This window comes from Chamaea fasciata, unplaced genomic scaffold (assembly GCF_029207755.1).
Source record: "Chamaea fasciata isolate MVZ Bird 193981 ecotype frontalis unplaced genomic scaffold, bChaFas1.0.hap1 SCAF_5, whole genome shotgun sequence".
NCBI lineage: Eukaryota > Metazoa > Chordata > Aves > Passeriformes > Sylviidae > Chamaea > Chamaea fasciata.
In genome coordinates this window covers 19,644,210-19,665,410 of record NW_027094090.1, presented here as the reverse complement: position 1 = coordinate 19,665,410, position 21,201 = coordinate 19,644,210, and the positions used below count along the sequence as shown (strand labels likewise).

Sequence of the window (21,201 nt, the reverse complement as noted above, 5' to 3'; positions counted from 1 at the left end):
AAAGGAGTAAAATAATGTGTAATGGAAACTACAGGATTTACTTAGCCTGACCACGGCATTACATTATTAAAATACATAATTGTTGAAATGCTTGTATTTTAAATAATGTTATAATTTCTAACAAAATGTAGTATGATCAGTGCTGCTATTTCTTGTAGGTTGACTGGCCTCTGAACATTGTCATTACTGAGAGCTGCATGAATAAATACAACAAGATTTTCTCCTTTTTGCTTCAGCTGAAGCACATGGTGTGGACTCTGAAGGACGTTTGGTTTCACTTAAAGCGCACTGGTAAGTGTGACTCGTGAATGAGAGAGCATCCTGTTCCAAATGCCTTCAGCACCCTCTGCTAGACAAGTGCTTACATAGAGTCATGTCGAACTTCAAAAGCCACCTTGGCATTTTAAGCGGACTCTATTAATAAAAACCTTTATTCCTTTAAAAATTCTGATTTTAGATGGTCTCTGTGGCTGATAATATATTTCTTTTATTTTCAGCTTTAGTGAGTCGTGCATCAAATTCTGTTCAGTTTCGACAGCTCCAGCTGTATAAACATGAGATGCAGCATTTTGTAAAAGTAATTCAAGGTTACATTGCTAATCAGATTCTTCATGTTACATGGTGTGAATTTGGAAACAAGCTGTCTTCTGTGGGCAACCTAGAAGAAATTCACAGAACGCATGCTGAATACCTCAACAAAGCAATCTTCAGGCAAGCTACCATACTTAGTTTTATGTCAAATACATGTTAAGGGAGTGGCCAGTCCCAGCCTAATGTATTTGTGCAAAACTGACTTATGTGACACATTAAATAGTCTTTACGTATGAAAGTGTTCTTATGTGAGAAACAAACTTCATGGCATCTTACAAGGTCTGTACTTTGATACTTTTTCTCAGATATCTGTCCTTTTCATTCCCTGGACTCCTTGAGTTACCTCCTGCTCCTGTTCACCATGCCTCTGCAAGCTTCCAGTCTGCTCAGGACAGCTCTAAACTAAGAGCCCTAAACTAAGGGCACATATGCCACAGTTCTTTTTCTTTCACTCCATCCTTTGTAAATTACTGCTGTTTCATTCATCATGAGTAGTGTGCACAGTAAGCCTTGCTAAAGGATGTAAAATGCATCTCCTGTACAATGCATCTTCTAATACATGTGCAAGTGACCAGGGCTGGACTTGGAAAAGGACAAAAAGATGCCTCTGTCTAGATTTATGAGCAGTGCAAGAGACACCTGTCTTTTGGGAATCACAGGCTTTTAGCTCCTTAGTTACTGTATGTGAGGCAGAGGGGTGGCGTGACTAAAAGGAAAGGAGCTGGAATTTATTTGGTTTCTCCTTGAAGAGTGTACACTGAAATGATGAAGTGTTGAGATGGAGGGAAATGATAAAGAACAGAAATTATAATCAAGAAATAAATCTCTCCTTTCATATCTCTCTTTCTGAGTTTTAATCAGAAAAGACTTGCCTAGAGCTGCTGTTTGGATAGCAGGTAGTAGGATGAGAGGAGATTAAAGGAAGCTCAGAGCATACTGTTGTTAAATGTCATCTTTTTTGCAAAGGCAGATGTCATTCTAGAAATCAGATACTCTAGGGCAAATACAAGTTTCTTGGAAGGGCAAGTAAACTGTGCGAGATTTAGGCATCTTGTTTAAAATTTGTTGGCTGCAGTCTTGGGGATTTTTTTAAGCAATTACCTGAAGGATTGTTACTCCTTTGTATTTGTGGTCTTACAACCAGTAAATTGTATCAACTGATTTCTGAAGTTGTTTTTGCTCTGTTAGGGGTCTGTTGACAGAGAAGGCAGCCCCTGTGATGAACATCATACACAGCATCTTCAGCCTGATTCTGAAGTTCCGCAGCCAGCTCATCTCTCAGTCGTGGAGCTTCGATGCAGGGAAGCAAATGGCTGTTCATCCCAACTTTGGTCTGATGCAGCAGTCCTACAACACCTTCAAGTATTACTCCCATTTCCTATTCAAAGGTAAGAAATTGCATAAATTCTAGACAGAAGAAAAGGTCAGCTGCCAACTGGAATGTTCTGGTAGTATAATGTAAAAGTAGGAAGATTTGTATACTTAGAGAGTGTTGGAAGTGTAGTTCCCAAATGAAAACTGCATTATTGTGGTTTGCTAAGATCTGCATATACACCAGTTAAGATGTCCACACAAGAAATCTGACAGATATTTCAAAACTGACTGTAAGTTTTTGCGGATTTACAAAATAAGTATTTGGTATTTAGCTGTTCTTACATGCCTACGGTTTCTCTTTTCTCTGGAATTGAGTTCTGGAACTTTTTATTGGCAGCAGTGAGAGATAGTTAGATACCACTCAGAAGTAATTTTAGATGTATATGCAATATTTGAGTTTTGCCACTGGTATGAGATTTGGAAATCCCAATTGCTATGTTGGACTAAAGCTCAGAGAGCCTCCCAGCTCATGCTCCAGGCAACTTTTTCAACCATATGGATTATTTGCCAAATACTCTTTCCTTTACCATGATAAAATTTCATTTCACTGTCAGCTTAGGCTATAATGTGCTGAAATGGTTACCTTCCATTTGTCTTTCAGATCTTGCTTGTGTTTTAGTACATTACTTACCCTTCCTCTAGTATATAGATGGTTTGTGGGGTCTGGGTTCCTTTTTTTTTTTTTTTTTCAGAAAATCTTGAATTTCTGAAGAGGTGCAACTGCTTTTCTGAGATCTATTTTTCTGGAATATTTTCTAGTTCAGACTATATTCTTCAGGAAATGAGCTGCCCTTTTTATTCTTTAAGGGTGTCCAAAAATGGTATCAAAGGACCAAAAACAGATATTTCAGGATGAGTTAGAATGGCTGCTTCCAAATTCTGCAGGAAGTCAGAACACCTGTGGGAGCCACCTAAGCCCATACTACGAGATCTATGGTTGCTTCATGGACAGAGGTTAATAGACCATTCCGTAAGGAACTCTGATGAGTGACCCAGTTTTTTACACCCTCTTTATTAAGCACTACAAGACAAATATGTGCTTGTTCATCTCCACTTGTACCTTCAGTCACCACGTATTGTAAAATGCTCTCTTTCCACAATGGGTTGATCCAGAATCCATTGAAAGCCAATACAAAGTTGTCTGGACTTCAATGGCTTTGGCTCGGGCCCTGACTTCTAATAATACACCTCCCCTTCTTCCTTGCATGCTGCTGCTGCTTGCTAATTCCTTTGGTATTAGTGCATGGGATGTTTGTGAGCATAGGGAGTTTCTATTGGCTTTTTTCCTTTGTAATTAAGGATGTTTAGAGCAGTCAGTTTGTTTGTTCATAGAGCGTGAGGGGTTTGTCTTAGGAATTTCTCTTTGGTTTTCTGTCTCACAATGGACTTTACTCAAGAAAACTTCAGCAGAGCTGCTTCTTTCACAGAGGTCTCCTGAGGACCTTAACATGCTTCCTGGTCAGTTGAAATTATGATAGGAACACACCATCTTATTTTGAAAGATTCTGTGATTTCTATGTTTCTATGAAAGCAACTTGATAAGGAAATGCTGTTAGAATAATGCACTTTCACTTAGAACTGACACAGTCTTTCTTTTGCATTTATTTGAAATATTTTATAATTCCAGAAAGAAATACTGGACCTTTCTTAGGTTAAAATATATATGTTTCTATTGTTCTCAGATTTCTGCATTATGCCTTTTTTTTTTTTTTTAATTAAAAGGGACAGATGCTGTTGAAGATGAATTTACAAAATAATCTTAATTGAAGCTTACTTTATGTTTTTGATTTTCTTCCAGTGGTAACAAAGCTTGTAAATAGAGGATACCAACCACATTTGGAGGACTTTCTGCTGCGAATTAACTTTAATAACTACTACAAGGATAACTGAACTCTAGAGTAAGGATCACTGGTAACACAGTGAAACTATATGTATGTGCTTATGATTTGTACAAGGTTATGCAAATGCCATGCAGGAGGCATTTTCCTTCAGTGAAATAATCTGCCATCTAAAAGCTTGAAGAATATAACCACCATATACAGAGCATGATGATGCTTAAAATCCACTAAACCTGCCAGTTGTTTGATCTGCTAAAAATTAATATTGTCATTATTGCAGAGATAGAAGAGCCGAGTGCCTGGTCTTAACACAGGAGAGAGTGCAATACTGTATATCTGTGAATGTGTAAATGTTGTATTTTCAGTGGTGTCAATTTCCTTCAATGTAAATACATGTACGTGAAATAAATTAACAGATACTTTCTAAAACTGTTCAGAGAAGGCTATGAGGTACAAATGTTCCCACAGATTTTAGTACCTGTTACTTGATGTGGTTTATTTTCAAACTGATTAATTTTTAATTTAAATAACTAATTTCTTTAAGACTCCTAGTCACAGTGGAAGAGGACATGATGTGCCAGGGTGGTCTGCTAGGAGATAAAGTATTTGACTGTTCAAGCACTTGGTGATTGTTGGAAGGCTTGTGCCAAACTTAGTTTCTTTATCCTTAAACTATGCATCGTGTTTTGTGGTGATTATTCAAAACACCTAAAACAGAAATTCAGTATCACTAAGGCAAAATAAAGCTGTAATTCCCAATATATTCCAGCTACTGCTTTGAACTGATGTCTGTCTGGAGCTTTATCAGAGCCCCTCATGTCCTTTGGTTTACATGGCATGGTACCTGTGCTGCACACAGGGTGGCTGCAGCCTCCAGCTCCACAGCTGCTGTCAGGGTGAGGGAAAATAGAAGTGTTAAGGGGAAGTGGCAGGACCAAGTGTAACATTTGTATACAGGTGAGAGGAACTGAGAACTGTCACTGCACACTAAAAAACTCCCACTGTCAAGGCAGGAAGCATAAAGCCAAATCATAAGATGTAACCTTGTAACCAAGGTAGTGGCAGCATTATTTAGAATTCAGATTGTGTGATCATACAACTACATGTGACACCATTGTGAAACCCTCCTGTTGAGTTCACATCTGCAAACAGTATGGTTAACAGTAAAACTTTCAGGAAATAGGCATGAACAAGAATATTAAAATTGCAATTTTTATTAATTTTAATAAAAGAATCAAGGCTGTAGCAGTTATTTGGAAAATAAAAAACCCCAAACCAAACAACCCACAAATACCAACACCTCCCTGACACAACATTCCAAAATAAGAGCTGACAGTAAAACATTCAGCACTGTAGATTTACAACTTCATGAAGCAGATTACTGTGAAATCTTACCAGGCCATGAGAGGAGTCCCATTATCATGTGAGACTATCCAGAGATCCACCTCCAAGAGGCTCTCATTTCAGTTTTGTAATCTGCGTACTACTTGATTTTATGCAAGGGGACTTCAGGCTATATGGTATAGCCACAGGCTAAGTCTAATCAAGTATTTCCACAGAAAGCTTTGGATAAAAAGAGCCACCACTTCATTTTGAGCACAACTCCGTAACTTTTACATAAGCAGAATATGTGACCAGTAATAAATATTATTTTCAGAACCTACTGCAAATACAAGCAGTAAAAATCAAGAAGCAAATTATGATTCAAGTATTTGGATTCCCAAATGCTATAAGCTGTACTCCTTTCTCTCTGAAGAACTAAGTGATAAGTGTTAGCATTCTAATCTGGACAAAATTTGGCCGAATCGTGCTGAACAACCTCCTGCTTCCACACTGCTCCTGGAACAAGAACAGAATAAACTCACCATCATCAGAGATCAAACTACAACCTACCTTCTGAAATGAGAGTGCTGAAAGAACACAAGCATTCCCCTTGGCTCTGGATCATCAGGATTCTTCAAACACAAAGCACTGATGATACTGCATGCCCTGGTGAACTGAGCAGTTGAACTTCAGTGTGGCTGGAACATGTGAAAACTGTCCGAGTTTATACCTGTTGGTATGTTGCACATACAACTTTACTGAGTGGCACACCAAAGCAGCCACACCAAGGTCCTGCATTCATCATTCCAACCCTGCTAGACCTCTTGCACTTGATCAACACGTAAGCAAAGAATATTTAGCAGCAAATGCCACTGCATTTGCATTTCTGGCTGTAACATTAATTTTCCCTTTTAAGGATAATATAAATTATTCCAAAGTATTTCCATGATTTTGTTGATGTAGGTGCACAATAATTTGGTAGTTAGTTCAAACCTTTGTATGTCCAAACACACAGTTACAATATTCTCCTTCTCTATATACCATGATTAACAGAGACCTACTCAACTGCCACCCCAGTTATTATCATAATGCTGTTAAAAATTTTAGACTTGATCTCTTAGGCATGGTTAAGAATCATTACTTTTTACACCATTCTGTTAAGCAAAAACCTTGGACAGAGCTCCTCTACAATTCGGTTCCCCTCTGCACCCCAACAGAAAAGAGAAAAACTGAGAAACAAAGAACAGTTACGTTGATCAGTTTGGAGCAACTTCTCCCTCCGTTACTCCCTTGTGGGCCAGGCACACTGTAAGAGACCACAGGTTCTGCAAGGGAATGTCTCAAGTGTATTTCAGATTGCTGACACACTTTCCCTCTCTGATGCAGTCCTCTTTACCCAGCACTGACTTTCTGCTAAAGGTTCCATTAAATGGTTTGGTTCTAGTAACCCAAATTTAAAGGAAGGATAAACCTCAATGAAAGCCTCAAACTCCCTCAAAAATGGATTATTCCCAGAAGACCTCTTTCAACTACACCATTCTTCCATGGGCTAGGTAATACACCTAGTTTGTCCTTTTCTGTAAGGACTTCAAAACTGCACAGAAAGTGCTGTGCTTGTCAGAGATGGTTTGTCACAAATCAGTTCCTCCAGCTCCAAGACAGAATGGATATTTACAGTCAAAGCATGCCCTATGTCCTCTGACAGTGAGGAAGACAAACTGACTTAGTGCAGATGGATGAGCAACAGTCCAACTGTTCTCCCTGGCTGCTGACAGCTCGTATTGAGGAAGACTTAAACACAATTCAACCCGAGGTGATAACAAGTTTGCATAGGGGTAGCAGAAGAATTTCTTTGAGGACATGTAAATCACAGTGTAAGACAGTGATCTCTTTGGAAAGAGAAGCCTTTGCATTAAACCAAATCTTTCAGGTGTCTGAACTAGGAACACAGTCCTTCAAAAAGAATTTCAGAAAACTAAGTGACAACTAACTACAGAACAACTTTCTTTTGATGATGTGACAATAATGGCAACCAACCTTCCCCTGAAACCTCAACTGAAATGTTTAAAGTAACTTGCAAGCAAGTCAGTTCCTCTTCTCCTCCCACATCATCTTTTACCCAAGCTCAAATAGCACATTCCTAAATGACCAACTTCCATCATGAAGATTTCCAAGGACCGTGGAAGCAAACTGAATGGTGCAAGAGTAGAGAAGGAACGAAGAACCCCACTGACCAGTGTGATGAGCAGGTACCTCACCTGCACACTTCTCAAACAGGCAGACTCTGTTAGGAGCACTAACCTGGATTTGGGTGCTGGAGTAGTTTAAGGCTCACACTAATTTGGCTTATGGATCCTGCCCCAGGCAATTGGGTTACAAACTGCACTCCTGAGTTTAGTAGATATTTATGAGTGTTTTGTGCAAACACACTGAACCTGAATAAAACTTCACCGCCAAGCTTTCAAGTGCAAATGTATGTAACCTCCCTTAATTCTGTTCTTAAAAAAGCCAATTCCTCCCCCCAAATTCTAGCCTGCACACATTCTCAGAAAATAGATAATTAAATACCAATCTGAAGGTTCACAAGAAATGAACTACTTAATTAAATGAAATATAGCTTCAAATAAGCAACACTGAATCTATTCCTCCATTAAAGAGAACTAGAAGTTTCTGCATAGAGAAAGCAGTAAATAAATATTAAAAGTACTATTAGTTAAGACATCAGACAAAAACAGATCAGATTCCTGACTTGTTATTTTTGTCTTCACGTAACAACAGCTCCATTTGGATGTTTGAAGTTCAGCCTGCCTCAACATAAAACACTGCTTTTTACTTGCAACGTAGTGAGGATAAAGGAAAGACTTTGGGTCTTTAAACATTTCAATTACTGATGTGTATGGGCTGTTGACTGTCACTGGTTTGTTCCAATGATCCACAATTGCTTCAAATTAAGCACAGCTGAAGAATGCTGCAGATGCATCCAAATGTAGTGTTGTTTCAACAACTTAATAGCACTTTGATGTTTGCCTTGCTAAATTCTTCACTGCTGAAGAAGGATCAGAGTCTTCAGTTCACCGCAAAAAACAAAACAAGGCAGTTATGAAGATCACGTAACGCAGAGCTCCGAAGCCCACAGTGGAGGTTTGCTGCAATATGATTGTCTGCTTCTGGTCTCTTGAGAACAAACAGCTGCTGTAGCAGTTGCTCCCTCTTCTTCTGCATCTTCCTTTAACTCCTGGAAACTTTCTGCTTCTTGGAATGGATGTTCTAAAAGTTTCAGTACATTTCGTACCTAGAGCGAAAACATAGCATAGCTGTTAAGAATTTAGAAAGTGAAGGCAAAATGATACGGAGAAGAACTCATGCCAAATAATGAGCAAGTATATTGTATTTAATGCATGAACTCCAGACAAGCCAAATATTAAACAGGTGAACAATATATATAAGATGCAAACTGTAAAATTGTACCTGGCTGAGTTTGTATCTGTATGAGATTCAGGCTCAGATAACTTGAAATGCAAATATTAAATACAGACTCTTATGTAATTTCTCAAATTAATTTTTGCATATTCTGCATGGAATGTTCCACAAGCTGAAGTCCACAGGTGAAAGCTGTAAATGTTATAACACTTTTCAGAAAGGAAGAAGTATAAATTAATCCTCAACTGCCTTCCAAGCCACTCTTGAGACAGTAAAAACAGTTTAAATGTCTTGTCCTGAGGTCAGCCTACAAAAGCTGGTGAAGTTCAGATTGAGAGTTTTGATTCCATTATTTGTACTGCAGTCATTAAAATTACAGTTTCAACAAAAACAAGAGACTTCCTGAACACTGAATTCCCAATCCCCTTACTGCCCAAGATTCCAGACCAAATTTTGCCTGGTATAATGTCAGTCATTGACAACACCACTACACATCTACACAAGCCTAGAGAGTAAGAGAGAGCAATAATAGCATACCTCTGAGAAATCCCCATTTTCAGCTGCTTCTATGGCATTCTGGGCAATATAATTTCTCAAGATATATTTTGGATTGTTTGAATTCATGACCTTCACACGCTCAGTGTTCCAGGCATCAGCATTACCAACGCTTTCTATTTCTTTTTGCAAACGTTCTCTGAAATGAAGCAGGTGACAGCAACTGGTTTTAACCAAGAACCACATGTAGAAGTTGACACATTTTCTTATTTTGAGATACTTTGTTTGCAGTTCTTAAAATATACTACATCATCTGTAATCCTCTGAGTTTATAAAATGCAGCATGGCAACAGAATATAAAACAGCACTTTGTTTAAAATCAGTACTATGGACATGGCTTGAGGAAGTGGCACAGCAGAGCTTTTCTATTCTCTAAAGTCAGATCAAGAAACAGGATATGGTCTGTACTGCATTGCTCTGCAATGACTGACACATTCAGGTCCTGTCTTTCAAGTAGTTCTATACTGTTTACTGGTTAAAGCTTTTGCTGTTCCGCTAAAAGCTCAGGGATGCAGCTGAGGCAGTTTGAGCTATTTTTTATGAGTAATACTTGCTAAGGCTCTCAGCCCTGCTGGAGAACAAGATCACAGGCAACCAGGTGAGGAAAGATCTGACCTAATCCACACAGTACAAAAAAAATAATGCTCTATTCAGGGGGATTCTTTACAAAAAATCTCTTGCTAACATGTAAGTCTTTAGGCTTTAGAACAGTCTGGTCATTTGTTTTTTCCTGGCCATGACTTCTAGTCTTACTAGAATTATTGATTAACAATGCTTGCTTTCTGTATTAACACATAGACTTTTCTTTTGGAAAAAAAAATTCAAAGGATAGAATGCTTAGAGGTCAGTCAGTTGTAGTTACTGAGCACTTAAAAGTTCACAGCTGCAATTAGTCTATGTCAGAATCAATAACAACATTGTTGAAGCACTTTCATACTAGATTTGATGCTAGGTGATTTCTACACCCTCACACTACCTCAAAATCTAGTAAACAATATAAAAAGAAAGATGTCCTTGAACTTTCACAGCAACAAAGACACTGATCATGGCAGTAGATAATAATCTTGAGTTGCATGCCCTCTACATCCTCCTAATCTATATTTGAGGCAGGGTATCTTTTATGAGACATACACATTGTTCTCAAAATGCAGAAATATAATAGTGCTATCAATACTGAGAAACCTTACCTGTATTTCTCCAGCCATTCCTTCCAGTGTCTTTTATTTCTGCTGAGTAAATCATCTGCTGTTAACTGCTGCAGTTTAGAGAACTGTTCAATGCGTTCCAATTCTTTATTTATATTTGCTTTTGTTCCAATTAATGCAAACAGCTGAGGATTCGACTGAGCCAACATCAGCATCATTGACAGTTGTCTGGGAACAAAAAGAGCAAACACATTAGATACTAAAGTTGAGCTGCCCATCAAGAACCATCTCTTTGCAATCAAAGTAGATACAAAAACATTCATAACAAACTAGGATTTCACTAGCGAGGTTAAGTAACAGAAATTCATAATTAAGAAAACAAGTTTTATTACAAATGATCCTGATTTTACTGCTCTTCCCCCTTCTTAGGTGTGTTTAATTCATATTCCTATGACATATAAAGTGCAGACAGTAGATTTTCAAAACTACTAGTTTAGCTGCACAATTCCCATCAAAACTTCAAAATGAATTTGGTTTAAAAAAAATTTATCTTACTTAGATATCAAGACAATATAGAATTCACAGGTTTTGTTGTTTTTTTTTTAATTTCATACCTAGTATTTTTTGCCAGTACTACTACAAACCTAAATGATATAGGAAAAATACTTCATTTGAGTCACATGAGACAACACTGTGTTTGACTTTTTTAGCTAGCCAGTCTAAATCACAGACTCAGAACTGATTTCTGGTAATAAATTCTGAACAATATCCAGGCTATTTTGCTGCAAGTTTGACTAGGATTGGATCTTTTCATATTTCACTGTGTTAGCTGGTGCGGTATAATAGCTCCACCTTATTTTGCAATAACATACTAGCTTTTATTTTTTATGAATTAATAACTACAGCATACATAGCATACAGTAAAATAAAAACCATAAGAGTTGCAGCATATCAAAATATAAAGTGTATTCTGTATTTGAATTTCCTCTGTGAATGTATTTTTAAGCAAAGGAGAAAAGAAACATTACTCCTGGCCTCAAAACAGACAACTCATTATATCAAGTTATATTTCCCTACTTTCAGTCAGCAAAGATAAGCCAGGTGCTTTTATGCAGATCTGATATACACATCTGACATGCCTAGATCTATGATATCCAAGTGCTAGGATTAAAAATGCAATCTGTCATGCACTTACTTTAATAAAACAGTACTATTCCCCTTCAAAATGTCACATCCCTACCATGATGATTTATAGCTACTTTTGATGTTTCTCTAGTCCTGAATGCAGTGTTTAAAAAATACTGTCCCATCTCTACCACACAAGCTACCTCTGTATTGTGCTATCAACACACAGCAAAAGCTGGAAAATTTGGCAGGTTCATTATTTTCCTGGAGCACTTAAAAAACAAGGCCAGGGAGAGGGAGAAAAGTGTACCCAAAATACCTTTAATTTTCTCCCCCATCTCCAAAAAGTGGAAAGCTGCTACAATCACTGTTTAAAGCAGCAGCTGAACATGAGTAGTTATTTTTCCATGCTCAGAGTAGCTGGACTGCAGAACAAATGGGGCATGAACTACACCACCTAAAGTTTATTGTTAGGCGAGAACTTTGGCAATTGAAGGTGACTCTTTGCTGACAGTACACTAGCAGAACACAGTAGCATTGTAGTTCAAACCCATTTTTTCTGTAAAATACTTCCATATCACTTCATTATTTGGCACTCTCAATGCCTCAAGTCAGCAGAGACAGGGAAGGAAAAAAAAGACCAAGCAAAAGCTTGGACAACTTTGAGAGCCAACTACTGAAAGTCACTGCTGTAGATCATGTCTACTTAACAGTAACATTTCCAATCTTAAAATCAGTGAAATATTACATACCATGCAGAGTTCATTATGGTTATAATAAAACTAAGAGCAAAAGCAAAAAGCATTTAAGCAGTGTCATACCTTGGATCCATCTGTGGTTTAAAAACAACTTTCAGTTCTTCCACAGAAGCACACTGACTTGTAAGCTCTTCTAGGAAATCTTCAAATTTTGAAGGATCAATGTCTACTGAGAATGAACTCAGCAAGTAAAAAATATTTGTGAAGTCTCCAGCTGAAAAAATGAATTTTTTGAGTAATGCAACTAATAAAACAGCAGGAAAGTAGTTCCCATACCTCCTTCCACAGCAGTACAGGTCACCATTCTAAAGAGGCAAATAAACTTTTGTCTCAGTGAGGGTGCAAATGTGAGACAAAGGCCCTATATAAGGCAAAACTACTCCACGGTTCACAATAAGGTAATTATTTTCAGCCTTTTATTCTTCTCACAGATAACAATGTAGTTGCACAAGGCTACTTTCTTTTAAGATCAAGATATAAACTGTATTTTGATTTGATAATAGATTCTGATGGGCTATTAACTAAGCACCTTCTGTGCTATTCACCAACCTGTGAGATGCATGGTTTCAAGCAGTTCAGACACCAGCTTACTATCTTCTTCTAATTCCAGTTGGATTAGGCCTAGTTTTTTTCTCATCTTCTGCAAATAATGTTTCTCAAATTCTGCATCATACTCCTCTTCCAGGATGAGCTGGCTTATTTCCAAGGGCAGCTCTGGAACTAAAGCTTCAGCAAGTTTCCCCAGGTTCCACTTGCAAATCTCGGGCTGTTTGTTGTAAGCATAGCGCCCTGTATTATCAGAACCATTGCAAACGTGCTCAGGGTCATACCTACAAGAGAAGAAATAGTCAGCATTCTTCTAGTTATCTGGACACCAATATAGTGAGAAGTAGTACTTTCATTATTTTAGTCTGCTCTAGGAACTGAAAAATTTGAAAGGAAACACTCCTTGATTCTCTTCCCAAAGCCACAGGCTACATGATCAGTTGTTAAGTTGATCTCTAGCTGTTAAGCTGGAGGTGTTGTGAACATAGCTAAAAGTACATTGACAAGAAGAATTACAGGACAACTAGAACCACCGTAATCTACTTTACCACAAAGACAATTCAAAAGTTGTCTTCAGAGTTAAAATAATGAAGCAACCACAAACACCAGGATTGTCCTACATAGCAAGAACAAATGCACATTCCAAACAATGGTGCCACACTGACCTGTCCATGAACCCAAACGGGCCATAGTCAATCGTTAGTCCAACTATACTCATGTTATCTGTATTCAGCACACCATGACAGAACCCCACACACTGCCATTCAGCAACCAGCCTCGCTGTCCGCTTGGTTATCTGAAAGAAAGGACTTCTTTTCAGTTTTCATCACAATGTATTTCCAGTATATTCCTGTATTTCCTAGTGTGAACTGAGCAGATTGTGGCAGTATGGCCTACACACAAACATCTTACAGACAGTTTGCCTCTCTCCTCCTGCCAGTGACTCCCCTGTTTATCTGTCTCCCATTTCCATTCATATCCTCTTCTCTCCTTTCATGCTTGACTTGCCAGTCAATTGAACAGTTTCAAATGCCCTGAAGACAGTACACTGAAATAAAATAAACTGTTTGACATCAGACTTGCATACAAGTCTAGTCATTATCCAAATATATTCTTTTGCCTATTACTAATTTTAAAGAGTAACTACAGGCAGGTCACATAAGCAAATGTTGTCTTTTGGTTTACCTCGTATGGAGGGGCGATTTACAGGGAGGTTAACGGACTGACACGAAAAAACTATTCCCTGCAAACAGGTTTCAGCACTGACAAGGATTTCTCTCCATGTTCTGAGAGTGGAAATAAGGCTACAGCATTAAATAAAAATATTGCAAGAATGACAATTTTATTTAAATGCAATTCTTCACCAAATACATACTTCATCAGAAAATTTCCACTGCTTAACTGGGAACTATTTTTATGGAATTGACTAAAATCACTGCATATGCCCCATCCTTCAAATAAATAGCATAGTATTTTAAAGCAGTCCTAGTCACTTAAATACATTAACCCACCTATCAACTGCAACACTAAAAATCTAAAAGTCAGGAAGCTAACATGGTTTTTAAATAAAACTACTTGCAAATACTTTACTCAATTGCTGTAAGTAAAAATTTTGCATAGCTATTAGCTAAAACTTTTAAATCAAATTACTTTCATAGATAAAATCATTCTTCTTCCCAAATAGCTAACAATGCACAGAAACCCAAAACAACTATTTGCACCATGCTGCAGTGTAAGTGTATTTCATTAAAGTTCAAAAAACAATCCACTGATTGTTTCATTAGATGGTTCCATGCCTTTGTGCTCAAATCCAGATTTTTTTCTACATTAAAAAAAAAACCAAAAACATACAGTCAAGTAAAGAAGAAAAAGTAAGACAAATCTTGCCCTGACAGGTAGTGAAAACCACAACTGTTGCGTGCAACAGAACCTTCTGGTTTACCCTGAGATCCCACACTTCTAATTTTTCCAATATTCTCATGGTAGGTACTTTACCCATTTTTCCTGAACGCTGATTCATGGGGCAGCTGGAAGCCAGCAGCCAGCTACATGTGTCCAAAACTGATTACCAAGGTCATGAACCAGTAAGAGAGGCACACCCTGCACAATGGCTCTGTGCCAGAAAAATGTAGAATTTAAAAATGACAAAATCCTGGCCACTAGGGTTGGGATGAAAGCACTCCAGTAATAAGGCAGTTCTTGTACGGATGCATTGCACACCACCAGGGTTCTGGTAAAGAGAAATCCTCCTGACAAGAGTGCCCAAAAAACAACTAAAGCTTGAGTGCCCCTCAAAGATGGGTATATTGATGATGAAGAGACAGCTCTGCATCCCCTTTGACCTTTATTATTTTTGATCACCATTTTAGCATAGCTAGCCACACTAGAAGGCAAGTATGGTGTGTATATATAAATAAGACCGTCAGCTGAAGGACATGCTCATTTGAATCTAAACAATAGCTACAAATTACTTGAGAAGTCCAGATAATGATGTTTTCTAGACACCTGCACATTATTCTCCATTTCCTCCACAGTGCAGAAGGAATGATAAAACAAGAGAGAGTTGAAGTGACAGCACTTCCCTGCTAATGGATGTATTTGCTCAATTAGAGAACGGACTGGGGTGATTTTCAGGAGAAAAGTCTGGAAAGTTTCCACTAAGGATGAGAGAAAACATGAGGAGGCAGTGATAGCACAGACATGGAGTGTGGACAGGCAGTGGCATGAGGAGCACAACAAATAAAAAATGGATCTGGGGAAACGAGAAAAGGATGCTAGAGATAGGGACGGGGGGGGAAGGAGAAGGAAACCAGTAGTAACTGGGCCAGGAAAAGCAGCCAAAAGCAGAAAGAGGCAGGACTGGACACACATCCACAAAGATCCCCAAGTCCCATGACTTTTCTGCTATCCGGAAGTAAACATGCCATCAGCTGCAGAGCTGGACACACACATTGTAAGTGACAAGCCACAGCTCTCCCCATCAACCCCAACTGTTCACACACAAAGGGCGCGTCCAGCACAGTTAAACTGCTCGGAACATAGTGGTGAACCAAGTCACAGCTTGCTTTGAAGAACTAATGCAAGTATGTACAAGCTGTGGTAAAGAAAAAAAAAAAAAAGGCAAGAAACCAAACCATAGAATGTCAGCTATTAAGTCTGGCCTTTGACCTCTTACTCACTGGTCTGCTACAAAAGTGCATCATGCTGCAGCTATTTCCTCATCATTCCCATACCAGGTCATTTCAGATTTCAAAGCATCACAGCAGCTTTCAGATAGACTAGTTAAGTATTAGACATGGGTATTTTTTAATTACTGTTTGCTGGCTAGTTATAAGAGTGCTCAACTGCCTTTAACCATTCCAGTTCTAAAGTCTGAAGTTAAAACTGATTTGCATACAACATTCCTGTTTATAATTTGGAAAATGAGACACAGCATTCTCAGCATTTTACAAAACAATGCCTTGCAAGTGATGTCTCAGCACCATCAACTCATCATCTGACAGTCAGAGCCAGAACTCCCTCTCACAGTCTAAGACAGTCCCAGCAATTGGAGATAAGCCTTTGGAAGCTCCCCCAAAGCAGGGAAATGATGATTTACCATTAGAAAGGTTAAACTGTTTTCACTGGTCAGATCAATATCAACACTGCTTTCAATCAATAAGCAGGTCTACTGAGTGCTTTCTTCAAAGAAGAGTTCAGACAATTGAATGATACAAAGTATTAACTGACTCCAGTCATCTGTGCTTGCAGATGAACTTCCTAAAGATGACTGGTAGGGATTTATGAAGAGAATCTGATCTTCCTTACCTCTCTGAAGAAAGCAGCATTCCTCTGAACAGTATTATCTGAATAAGCCTCCTGAATTTCTGGGTAGAAAGTGCTGATCACATAATCAAGCATCTGTATTCGAATATCATTTCGGTTAACGCTGGGACCCTTGCGGCCAGTGTATTCATCAGGGGGTTTGAAAATCTCAAAAGAACCAAATCTGTTTCAAAATAAAAACACATTTTAGAATTATCTGATACTGTTAACATAATTCGGTATTGCATGTAATAAAAACATTTACTGTCGTTGCAGTAACAGCACACCTCTTAACACCAATTCTTCGGGTGACTGAGAGAAAAGACCTGCAAGATTCCTGCACTGAATGTGGTGAAGCTCAGTGACTTGGGGAAAGGAAGCTCCTACATCCTCATGTAACTAAACTGACCAACCCTGTCAGTACTGAACACCAGCTCATTAAAGTCTCTTACAACTTCTACTGAAAAAAATTTAATCTGCAAATACGTAGAAGCTGGACTTATTTTAAATACTAGACTGTACATCAAGCACACCAGATATATTTTCCAGATTTGTAAACACACGGGAATGCACAGAAATATTCACATACATATGAAAGCATATATGCCTTATACCTCACCTTCCTCTAATATTCTGTAACCTTAGAGGAAGCAATGCAACTTCCTGAAATGCCTAATATTTCTACTGGAGCAGGAACCTCATACACTTCTCAAGCTGGGAAAGCGCACCCGAAGTTTCACTGTAGCACATTAGAAACTAAGGATAGAGCTATAATCCACCACCACCACTACTACTACTAAAAAAACCCATGCATTCTGTACAGGAATAAACATGAAAATTCTCTTCTCCTAAGTCTGCAGAACTTACTTCTTCTCTCTACCCGGCCAGCATCCCTAGTATATATCTGTCTCAGTGCAAAGACAGCAGCCCATCCCATTTGTTGAGCAAGAAAAGGAGCTTCCTATAGTCCAGCAAAAGAAGTTCCAAGCCTCCAGAATAAGAAACACACAAACTGTACTGTTAGGGAAATACACTTACAATGGTATTTTAAAAGAATGTTAGTTTTTAAGGAAAAAAACCAAAACAAAACCAATCAACAAAATAGGCTCCTACCTTATAAATGTAGAGGCAATTCTCAGAACAACTGTACACCTTTCATTTTTTGGATTCCCATCATAAAATACGTCCCGAACGACTTTGGAGTCAGATGTCACGCAGGTGCCAGCCCGTGTTGTGGGTATTCCCAGGTGAAACATGGCCTCGCTGCACAGGAACTCCCGGATGCTGGACCGCAGGACCTTCCGACCATCCGCTTGTCTGCAGACAGAACACATGGAGGGGTTTTAGGCTATCAAGGCAGGAACTCCTGTCTCTTCTGCAGCAGTAGAGAAATAAAAGCCTAAAAGTAGCACACTCTGTTCATGGTCACACAAAAAAGCAGTGGCAGATGTGAAAGGAAAAGCAGGACATTCAAACTTCTGTTAAAGTTCAACTAGATGGACACAACAACTTGCAATGAAGAGCACACATACCAGAATAAACCTTCCAGCTACACATATCCCTTCTAATCATTAACTGTGCTGGTTTTATTGATGCAATAATCTTTCAAAAAATTTTAAAAATTTGGACAGCTATAGCTATTTTATTGTATATCAAGCCAATGGTTTCCTCTTAATTAAATGAAATATAATAAAAAATATTATTTTGAATCTTTCTGGGTAAGCAATCAAGAAATGGGGTCCTAAATATGAGCATGCACAAGAGCTGCACTAGAAAACCCCAAACCACCTAAACAGACAGACAACAAACTAGCTTATTTAATAGATACTAAGCAAATGGAACAGACACAGGTGGTTCTGAGCCCATACTCCAGGCACTTCCAAAACCACAGGCAAACAGGAGAGCTGCCCAGGGCAGACCTAAAAAGCTACCACCATATCTCGGATTTTCACTGTGATTTCCTTAAGCCTCACAGACCTGAAGAAGGACTTTAGAAGCCCACATTCATGTTTCACATACATGAAACTAAGCTGTTACGGAGCCTGTGTAGAGCTGGGACAGAAAACTTGGGAAATGCAAGCGGGAAAAATCACCTGAAATGTTTAAAGTATTTAAAGGCTAATGCGACTAACAAAGAGACCCATCTCTTGCAGGGATTTGGTCAATATGCCATTCTGGGGACTCGTCCACTATTCCCTGGGAAGAGTGGGGAGAAGGACCAGCAGCACAACCAAACACGCACATTTAAATACCACCTGTGCGGGCAGCAATTACACACCGCTCTCCCCACTGTCATCGTGGTCTGCATCCTCGTAAAGAGGGAGACCCGCACAGGAGGATAACCAGGGATAGAAGTGACGTGCCACCTGAGCGAGATGCAGTTACACTCTTGTTTCCCCGCGGAAAATTTTGCCACCACCTGATCTGGCATTTAAACATTACACTCGCTGACGCCAAAATTAAACAAAAAACAAATAACCACGAGGGCTTAAGAGACGACCTTTGCCTCAAGGAACGATCCTCAGCACGGCACCAGCCCCTCGCTAATGCGACCTGCGAGCCGGCAAGTCCGACCCGTCCACGGAGCCCCGGGCGCTGCTCCGGCCCCGTCCCGCCCGGGCCTTACCGGGAAAAGGGGGTGATGCCGGCGCCCTTGAGCTGGATCTCCCAGCGCTCGCCCCGCGGGCCCAGCACCTCGCCCAGGTACATGGCGGCGCCGTCGCCCAGCTGCCCCGCGAAGCTGCCGAACTGATGGCCGCAGTAGCAGTGCGCCGCGGGCTCCGCGCCCGCCGGCACCCGGTTCCCGCTGAAGAACAGCGCGGCCTCGGCCTCCGCCGCCGCCGGGTCGGCCGCGGGCGCCTCCAGCCCCAGCAGCGCCAGCGCCGGCAGCGACATGGCCACCAGCCGCGGGTTCTGCAGCGGGCTGGGCCGCACCCGAGCGAAGCAGGCACCGGGCACGGTCCGCGGGCCGCCCTCCTCCGAGGCGTCCACGGGCAGCGAGCGCAGAGCCAGGTTGTCGAAGCGCAGCGCGCCCAGCCAGCTCCCGCGGCCCTCGGGCTGCTGCATGGCCGGGCCCGACGCCGCTCGCAACAGCCGCGGGGGGAAGCGGCGGGCGCCGCGCAGCACGGAGTCCATGCGCCCGGGCCGGGGGCGGTGCCGCGGCGAGTCCCGCCCATGGGGACACCGTGCCCGCAGCGCGGCTGGGAGCGGGCGGGTGACACTTGGCCCCGTCGGGGTGGCTGAGCCCGCTCGAAAGCGCCGCGAGGGGCGGCCGGCGGCAGCCGCCAGCGGGTCGCGGGGGCGCTGGACCCACAAGAAGAAAAAAGATAAACGAATGCATGCCACAAGTTCAGTACTTATTCAGAATGCTCCTGTTTTGTGTAATTTCAATTAATAGCTACTATCTCAGTGGTGGGTCGAGACCAAACCTCTCCAAGGTGTGCATACTTACTTTCTCTGAAGGATGCAGTGTATGCCTCCACTTAAACCCGGACATAGCAGGTAAACCATCTGCAGACGGTAGATGGCACTAAAGTACTGCTGTTGTACATTCCGGCTAAACTCAAACGTGAGTCTCAGCTCTAAAGAACTGGGGTGTAACCGTAACAGAGAGACGACATGGTGATGGCAGCACGGAGAGGGAGAGGAGCTGCCCAGTGGCAGGTGATGCACACCCAGAACCCTGTTGCAATTGTACAAAATTAAAGCCCTGAGTAACCTTGCCAGGCTTGCTCACACACAGCTCCAGGAACAGAATGCTCCTGCTGGCCCTGGAGAAAGCAAAGGCACAGCTTAGTTGCTGCAGAGACGCATCCCATTAATAACCACCCCGCTCTAATTAAATATTGCTTTTCATTACTTTGTTCAGTTTGTAAATCATCTCTGTCGCCAGAATCAGGGACATGTTACCACGGAAAGAACGTGACCTAGCTGGGATTTCTCCCCCCCCCCCCCCCCCCTTTTTTTTTAGGTCTCATCCTTCCAACATTCCCTCACGCATTAATCATGATACACAAGTACCAAGCATCTTGGATAAGGCAAGTGTGGAAGTAGCTGTGTGCATCTTTCCCTCTGCCCTTATCATCACAAGAGCTTTTCCGTGTCATACTACACAAACCAACAGACAGAACAACCAACAAGCAAAAGCAAGGTGTTAGCTCACCTTGCAGCACAGTCACACCCAGCAGAGAGCTACCAAGGAGGAGCCAGAGTCAGGCCAGGTGTCAAGACTCAAAAGACAAGGTCTTGTGATGGAAAAGAGCACACACACACACACCTGTCACCCAGCCTTTTCTCTACTGGGAGTGAAGGTAAGGAGAGCCTCATCTTTTCTGCTGTTGCGTCCCTGGAATATAGAAAGCTCCACTCTGCAGCAGGCACAAGGCAAGTGATGAGGGAGGGGATAACTACACAACCCCCAGCCAGCTTCTTAAGCTGGGAGCTGTTGAACAGGACAGCCGCTTCAGCGGTTCCTGGGGTCCTCACATACACATAGACACAAAAGACCTGCTGGTCTGAGGACATACACAGCTGGTGTGTGTTTTCACCCAAAGAGTCAGCAGACTGATTGCAGCTGTGTATCTTTGGAGCTACTTTTGTCCTACGCTTGATGTCTTCCATGTGCGTTTCCACAGCATGGGCTCAGCCCCCCACTGAAGTCTGTCCATCAGTTAGGCCCACATTAGTGACCCTCCTCCTGCCAATACTTAAAAGCTCACACAA

General features: G+C 40.9%; 2 protein-coding genes across 2 annotated transcripts in view; one reads left to right on the top strand and one right to left on the bottom strand.

The window, feature by feature from the left end:
• The window catches only part of TUBGCP6 (tubulin gamma complex component 6), a 40,424-nt gene extending 36,578 nt beyond the window's left edge, over window positions 1-3,846 (top strand). Inside the window, 5 exon segments of the mRNA XM_066182967.1 lie at window positions 159-291; window positions 498-711; window positions 1,780-1,979; window positions 2,773-2,935; window positions 3,764-3,846. Of these exon segments, the coding sequence (XP_066039064.1) occupies window positions 159-291; window positions 498-711; window positions 1,780-1,979; window positions 2,773-2,924 (699 nt within the window). The 3' untranslated portion in view covers window positions 2,925-2,935; window positions 3,764-3,846.
• A 1,155-nt stretch (window positions 3,847-5,001) lies between these two features.
• SELENOO (selenoprotein O) lies at window positions 5,002-19,614 on the bottom strand. The gene is made up of 9 exons (XM_066182966.1): window positions 19,106-19,614; window positions 17,593-17,796; window positions 16,483-16,663; window positions 13,341-13,471; window positions 12,679-12,959; window positions 12,193-12,343; window positions 10,289-10,474; window positions 9,084-9,240; window positions 5,002-8,418 (listed from the first exon to the last, which is right to left on the bottom strand). The coding sequence occupies exons 1-9, from the start codon at window positions 19,612-19,614 to the stop codon at window positions 8,224-8,226; spliced, it is 1,995 nt and encodes a 664-aa protein (XP_066039063.1). The 3' UTR covers window positions 5,002-8,223.
• Window positions 19,615-21,201: the final 1,587 nt, after the last annotated feature.